We start from the raw sequence: 8,059 nt of genomic DNA, 5'->3' as shown, positions 1-8,059 counted from the left end.
CCCCCCCCCCCCAGGCGAAAGTGACAGAGGAGTCGTCTCAGTACGAATTTGAGAACTACATGAGGCAACAGCTCTTGTTGGCGGAAGAGAAAAACACTATCCACGAGACCAAGAACTTCCTCAGCAAGAGGCATTTCGGTAACGTGCCTCCAGTGAGGCGCCTTGGCCACGACGCTCAACCCATCAGCCCTCTGGATGCCGCAATACTGGCCCAGCGCTTCCTCCGGAATTAGCACCGTCATTCTGCCCGCAGACGGGGGTCACCAGGAGGAGAGCGAGCCACGGAACTGGGCGCACTCTTTTATGTACGTTTGCGTGTGAGAGTGTGTGTGTTTGTGAGCATGCAGCGTGAGTCTGGCAGACACAAACTTGGGCCAAGGAACAGCTCAGCACTCCGTTGTTCCATTCATCGGCCCAGGACACAGACTCTGGACACAGGTCTAATGAGATTCTGACCACCAACACCACATCCACCATGCCAATCCTTGCCCAAATCTCACACACACACACACACACACACACACACACACACACACTTTCAGCAATACCCCAACAGAATCATGTAGCAGATCACACAACTACCCTTTTTCCATCCGCCTCTCCCCCAGCACTTTCTACAGGAGCGCCTCGGATCACATGATCAACCCTTTTGTTCTGTTCCCCTCAACCAGTTCATCTGTTCCGCTCCCATCTGTATCTATGACTGCAAATCTACCTCTTACCATTTTTTCTATCTCTCTATTTCCTCCTTTCTTAGTTAGTTTTTAACAACGCTCTCCGTTCTTATGAAAGCAGGACTCATTATGTTGAGGAGAGACAAGCACAGGCTCAAGATCATTAGCATTGTGGTTGTGTAACTATTCTGTGTCAAAACCAGTGATTGGTTTTTCCTCACAATCTAAATAAGCTTCCCCCCTCCTCTCCTACTAAAACAGTAGCATCTTAAGTTAGATTATTCTCTTTATTTCCATTGAAGATGTTAAGTTTCACAAGTTAAAAAGCTAAAAACCTCATATTACTGAAATCATAGCAGCGCATGTTTCTCCTTCCTCTATTTGAATGGGTTTCTGTTGGCAGCTAGCATCTGTGTCTGGATGCATACAACCAAAAGCATAACTTGGCATCCAAACCGGCCAATATGGTACGTTATTCTCCCCTCTCGCTTTTGTCCAATCAGAAGGCAGCAGAAAGTGCAAGACCACCAGTTCCTGTGCATTCGACCAAATGGAAATTTACTTTTAATCATGTAATAGTCCACTACAACGGACTCTCGAGAGCTGAGCTAGGTGGTACTTTTGTGGATTTCGGTGCGTGTCACACAGGGACTCATCGCAGGGCTGTGCTTGGAAAAAGACGAGGTACGGTACAGCTGGTGATGGGATGAATCTGTCAGGAAGCAGGGCGGCTGAGCCGGCAGTCATACGGAAGTCTAAGCCAAGATAAGCCCTGTAAGCACAGCCCTGAAGCCCTCCTTTCCTTTTGTGTCCCTCCGTCTAGAACGCTCACCCTCTGATAGCATGCCAAGCCATCAAAGTGCATCTTCTGCCATGTCCTGTATCTCCGGTGCTTTCGTTCCTCACACAGATTTCAGCTGCAGCTCAGGGATCGAGGATTGGCCGCTAGGGAACGTTTCTGGCCACAGTGATACAAAGAAACCCATTGCATAGGGGATTGTTTCTTTTTGTTTTTCTTTTTATTCTCTTACCTACTGCTCATTTCCATGTATGGTTATTAACTGCTTCATGATCATGAGGAAGGAAATGCCATGAAACCCACTCCTCCATGTTTCTTGTGTGAGAATATTGCAAGGAAACAGATTCTTAATGTCATTTGACTTTTTTCAGTCCTGTTTTAAGCTAACCCATGTGTATAAAGCATAACTGTGGGATATCTTGCCTTAGGTTATCAACAGGTTTTCAACTCAACCGTGAGCAGTGAATATGTACTTCTGATGCTAGAATATATATTAGTATACTAGGCGGTTGGCTTGCATCGACCTGTGGACCTGTGGCTTAGTTTGCAATGCCTTTATGTCTGGCTCCACTCATGTCATTAAATGAAAAGGTCATTCAGTACTGTAGATCTCTGAGCTCATGACTAGCAGCTTGGCTTGTCCTTTTAATCTCCACTTTAATTTCTTCTTTTGAAGACATACAGCCTGGTAGTATATCCGTACCTTTCTGTTTTCCTTTTAATTTATTTGCTGTTTTTAATTCATCTGCCATGGTAAATGTAGAGATCATGTATCACTCAAAAGCATTGCTGTGATCTCTCATGTTTTTTCCTTCTATCTTCAGTGAAGGTTTTGTTTTATTGTCTCTCTTTCCTCCTTTTTTTTTTTTTTTTTAATTCTTGAATAATTATTGCAACAATCCTGTCAGTATATTAAGCTACACTAATTAGGTGACTGACTTTGCATAGCTCTATTTTAAGTCAACTAAATTATCGTGCACATTAGCATGACATGTAGAATCGATGTAGAGTTTATCTTGCGAGATAGAATGATACAGCACTCTGGCCAGTGTGAAAGACATCGTGATGGCGGATAGGCGTCAATAGTGCAAAACCCAGTGCAGGGTATTATTATTCTGAAGAATCGCACCAATGTTTCCACACAAGCCACCATTGAAAGCATTAGTTTTTCCAACCTCAATGTGAATATATTTGGTTGTAAAGCAGTATTGTAGTGGATAATATGCGTGACTTGATGGAGAGGGACTTTTTTTGTGAGCAAATCAAAGTCCTTTCCTTATATTCAAAAAGGAGTGCCTCAAGGCTATATCCTAGGTCTACGTAGAGTTCTCACAAAAGCCATTATAGCAAATTTGTACAGTTGCAATATGGCTGCTGTTGATGTGGTTGTGTAGTCTGTACCCAAAATCTAGATGAGAGAAATTAGTAAATATTTCTGTTTAATATGCCCCCTACGCAAGTGACTGCAAACTCCCCCGTCCCCCTTGCATAGACAGTTTTGTGATGTCCAAAATTCTGTCTGCAGCATGAGAAGTGTACGTTTTTTGAGCTCTGTATACAAATTTGAAGCAATTAGTGCATGATTCTAATTAGCAAGACGTGTCCAAGATGCAGCAGAAATTGTAGTGGATGTGGGTGTATTGCAAATGATGAATACTCCAAAAAACACAAAGACACTGCAAGGGAAGATACTGAACATTAAGTTTAACTTTGATTTTCTTTTCTTTTTAGGCCACTTTGTGCAGATGTTTCATCAATTGGGAGATTTCTCTTTAGAATTGTTACTTTTTTTGCATCTTTTACTAAAACTGGAAAATCTAAATCTGGTGTAAAACGAAACATGATGAAACTGGTCAAAAGCCTGAACGTTTGATGTCATAAGCTGCTTGGTTAGAATGGTATCAAAGAAAAAAAACTGGGTAATTGTACAGAGGAAAAACTAATTTGTATAAAAGACATATTTTTGTACTTCGTCAAATCTCTACATGCATGTCAGCAATAAACTTTTTTGTCTCTTTGTATGATTTGAAGTGTAAAAGATTTTTAAAATTTAATTTTGCCTTTAAATCCAGTATTTAACAGCACTTTTTTTTTTAAACAATGCATCTCTTTGATGACATCAGTATAATACTTTGTTTCATTCAAATAAGCTCTGTTTGAAAAATTATTTTAATTCTTAATAGTCCTTTATTTTGGGTGAAGTTTTCAGTATGTTTTTGAGAACAAAACGCTCATAACTGCATTTTAGGTGCAGTGCTGCCTTCTTGTGGTAGACCTATGGAATGACATGCAAGACTTTTTGCAGAGATGCCCAGACAAATTTGATCTCATCTCAGTCTGAATTAAATGGATCTGTTTGGATGATGTGATATTTAGAGAACAAAGTTTTGTTGTAATACCATCCTGATTAACCCTTAAGCTATACAACTTTTTAGTTAAAAAGACTCGTATTTATTGACTTGAAAGCTCTTTTCATCAGTTTCTCATCAAGTATCTACAATTCACCTTTTACAGAAGACGTTTACTCTAGCACTTTGTGTATTTGTGCTCATTAATCATCTGAATGTCTGTGTAGATGTTTGAACTCGAAGGTTGCTGGTCATTATTCACCTTTCTCTCCTGAAATGAGATGTCTGCCAGTTTCATTTGCCAGAATAAGCTTCAATGTGAACCAAACCTTATTAATCAAGACCTGGACACATAGGACTAGTTTGAAGCAAACATTGAAAGTCCAACACATTAAAGTACATCTCCCAAGAGTTGTAAAACCAACTTCAGCCTAATAGTTTACAAGCCACTTATTTGTTGAAAGCATATTTTGAAAGGAATCACTCTATTGTAAGTCCAACACATTCAAATACATCTCCCGAGAGTTGGAAAACCAACTTTAGCCTAATAGTTTACAAGCCACTTATCAGTTGAAAGCATATTTTGACCGGAATCACTCCTTTAACATATTCAACCCATAAGTCCTCTATCGTTGAGCAATTTTGACCAGAAAAAACATTCACATGATGCACACAAGGCATCCATATGAGCTGTTGAACAAAACTGTGCTCGCAAAGCAAATTCCTTAGCTGTTTGTTTTCATTTCACTGTGCCTGTCCCTATAGTGTGCTCAAAACAACACATGGGAGTTTACATGCAAGATTTCCAGAGCACATTTTGGACATCCTTTATTATTGATGATCTGATTTCCTGTAAATACATCCTCAGAATGCAATATTTTTAGTCCTGCTCTTTTATAAGACTGTTTTAATGGCTCAGACTGCCTGGGGTTAATGTAGCAAATTTGAAGTGTTTGATAAATGATGTTACTGCTCCCCTGGGGTTCAGCACTAGTTTTACGACTCAAAATCACCATTAAATGTGTGAACCACTACGCCTCGCAGCAATGCTCACATTAAAGACAGAAAACAGTGCTGGCTAACTCAAACACTGGGGTTAAATTGGAGACATTTTTAGTGAATGCTTTGGTGTGGGTTGTGAAGCTGTTGTGTACTGCAGAGATGAAAGTTTCCAGTCTTATGATAATTCCGTTCTAGTCTTATGAAACTCAGCTGGCAGTGGCTCACATTTTATTTGATCTGGTTACATTTAAATGTTTTAATTTATTTGAATATAATCCTATTATTTTTACTTGTTTACATTTAGTTTTTAAACAATTTTTTAAATGATGTGTTAAACTCTCTCTTTCTCTCTCTATATATACATACAAATACAAATGTAAACTATATGGATGGAATATATATTTAAAACTACACATATACATATATTGCATTAAAAGCATTGAAAATTAATAAAAAACAAATGTAACCTAATTAAATTACATTTTAATTTAATTATATTTGGTTACATTTATTTTTGTTACATTCTATATATATATATATATATATATAGGCTTGCTTCTCTTACATAATTGTTTTATCTCTTTGTCTGTTATGAAAACTGCTCCATGTAAGTTATCTTACCTAGACAGATAGGTTAAGATACTTTAGTATTGCCATAAACGCAGCTGATTTTTCAAGTTGCAAGGAGGTTATTACTGAAGAAAGAATGAATTTAGAGGAGTTCTCAAGAAATGACTGAATCCCATTTTCCCCTCTAACTTATCTAAAATATGTTATGCAAAGACAGAATCCACCTGCACCGCCTTTCTGTATACCAGTGTGCTAAGGAGTCCACTGTCACAAAAAACAAACAAAAAAAAATTCTGATATGGGAGCTTTTTTAGTAAATTTCTAGTTAAAAAAAAAACACTGTTGATGCCTGACTGTCAGCTTTCACTGTAAGCGCCACGTGAGAAATGTACAATGTAAGGGTGAGTACATGATGTAATTTATTTTTGGGTGAACTCTCTATTTGGTCTATCACATGCTCATTCATTCCTCTTGAACACGTAGCTTTGGCTTTGACAGGATGCCGGGGATTCATGACAGGATACATTTGTTTCCCCCTCTGAGCAGCAGTGGAGTTTTGTGTTGTGTAACTCCCTGAATATTCCAAGTCTGTCTCGGCGACAGCAGAACATGTGTGTTGTCTCTCGGGTGAAGTCTGACGTCTGAAGGCCTTATTGATTTCTATCAACCATTTTTGTACCCAGTGAATCGCATATGATGACATGATGATACACAGTATTCACTCACAGTCCCTAATCCCCAATTTTGAAGTGTAAACGAGAACATTTCCCTCAAGTAATAGTTTTCTTCCTCTGTTGAATCAGGAAGGTCGCCAAGCTGTAATTTGAAATCTTTGTTGTCCATTCCATTCTTGTCTCTTTTTTTTCCCCTCAGTACCCCATTCTGGAGCAGTATCCTCCATCTGACCCGAGAGCCCCATTGATTCCATTATCCGCTGGATGAGATCCAGACTCTGTCAATTAAAGCCTTCTGCTGTAGTGGAGGACATGCTGAGTAACCTGCTGTGTGTCCGTCTCAGAGGCCTTTGTATCCTTGACCTTGAGCACATGAGATACGACCGCTCTCGCTGCTTTCCCAAAAGACTTGACACTGATCTGCCACCCTGCAAAAACTAAGCCTGTATTTGGCAGAGCCTCATGGCCCCCAAGTTTCTTACAGGTTTGTTTCTGTATTAAATTCAAAAATTACAGCAACTCAATGTAGTTTTGTGTATTTTTGCGACTTTGGAGCCCCCTACTGTTGGAATTCACAGTCGTAAATATATCGATGTCGTAATTACAATCGATAGTTGTACTAGAGATTATCTATAAGGAGATGAGAGGGTCTGTATTACTTACTATTGGAGAAAGCGTAACGGCTAACTTGGATCACGTGTCCCTTAAAGGTGCTGTATGTAAGTTTTTGACTCTACTATAGTATAAAAATACCATGTTTGCAGATATTTAAGAAACATGCTAAGTAAACATACTTGTTTATCTGAAAAACAATGCTACAGTAAGTTATTCTCCTTTGAAAATGTGCGTTCCGGGCCGGAATGTGGTCTCTGTTTTAGTTTGTGAAACCTACCCACTGCCAGTTTACCCAATTGTATTTCCTCACCCCGGGTTGGCAGTTGGCGGAAAACAGAGCATATTTCATTTCTTTCATCGTCAAGTGCGCTCGTTCCTGTTGGTGTTGTCAATCTGGCAATCTGCGTGTGTATCAAGTCTGAGGAAGAGGGGCCGGGTGAAAAAAAACATCTCCAATATTTTTAATTTTGACTGCAATACCTAGTTCAACCACTCGGTGTCAATCCTACATACAGCACCTTTAATTAATAACCAATCACATTACAGCCTTGATGTCATTGAATTTCAGTCAGTGTTGTGCGACACTCAGTTGTCGTTTACGGATACCATAGGAATGAATGAGAAGTGCCGTAAGCTGAATCCCACCTGTCGCAAAAAGTCAGTGACTTCTCTTATAAAACTGCATTATTTTCATGGTAAACTCTAAAAATAGTTCAATCCAAAAGTATTGTTTAGTGTAACACATGTTGAAGATTAGCCAATAGGCTGTCTATTCATTAAATAAGCCGTTTCCTCTAAAAAGCTGTTTATTCAGTGTAGTGAAGCCTCTCCTCCATTGACATACATTTAAAAAAAATGGCCTCTGGTCTGCTGGTGCGTTCAGGTCATGTCGGATAGATCGTATTTACGAGTTGAACGCACATGAACGCCACCACGAAGTCGTTATTACGAGTGGGAAACTCGAAATTTTCTTTAAGCCCCGAGTTTCCGAGTTGGGGGCGTGTCAATGAGAAACATGGCGGAATCGATGGATGGTCTGTAGTTGACGGTAAATTTTTGTTGAAATTGATAGTTTAGTTGTCCTATAAACTTAAATTGGTCATGTTCTTGTTACGCAGCTAGTTAATGAAATCCAAGTTAAAAAATGCTATAATTTTTGCACCTATAGGTGAAAAACACACCTGATGCGAATTCTTTGCTCTTCATTTTCTATAAGCAGAGTTAACAGACCCTGTTGTATTTTCTTGTAATTTATTAAAAGAAGGTACACCGCCATCTTGTGCCGACTAAACTGACTTGAATGCACCTGACGTCGTAATTACGACTTGTCAACTCGTAAGTACGAACGTCCCAGGAGGACTTGAACGCAGCATAACA

General features: G+C 39.3%; 1 protein-coding gene across 3 annotated transcripts in view; it reads left to right on the top strand.

Moving 5' to 3' along the window:
* Positions 1 to 8,059, top strand: part of LOC107704982 (serine/threonine-protein kinase 40) — a 25,905-nt gene that overhangs the window by 13,968 nt on the left and 3,878 nt on the right. The window contains exons 11-12 of one of the 3 annotated variants that reach the window (XR_001636027.1): positions 15 to 305; positions 6,267 to 6,598. Coding sequence is in view for 1 of the 3 variants with exons in the window: in XM_016508092.1 (XP_016363578.1) it covers positions 15 to 233 (219 nt within the window). In the remaining 2 variants the exon portion in view is untranslated. Of the gene's footprint in view, positions 1 to 14; positions 3,564 to 6,266; positions 6,599 to 8,059 lie in introns of those variants that run through there. The other 2 variants (XR_001636028.1, XM_016508092.1) reach the window with 2 other exon arrangements.

Source organism: Sinocyclocheilus anshuiensis, unplaced genomic scaffold (assembly GCF_001515605.1).
Source record: "Sinocyclocheilus anshuiensis isolate Anshui unplaced genomic scaffold, SAMN03320099.WGS_v1.1 scaffold702, whole genome shotgun sequence".
Classification (NCBI taxonomy): Eukaryota; Metazoa; Chordata; class Actinopteri; order Cypriniformes; family Cyprinidae; genus Sinocyclocheilus; species Sinocyclocheilus anshuiensis.
This window is presented reverse-complemented; position numbering and strand designations above follow the sequence as displayed.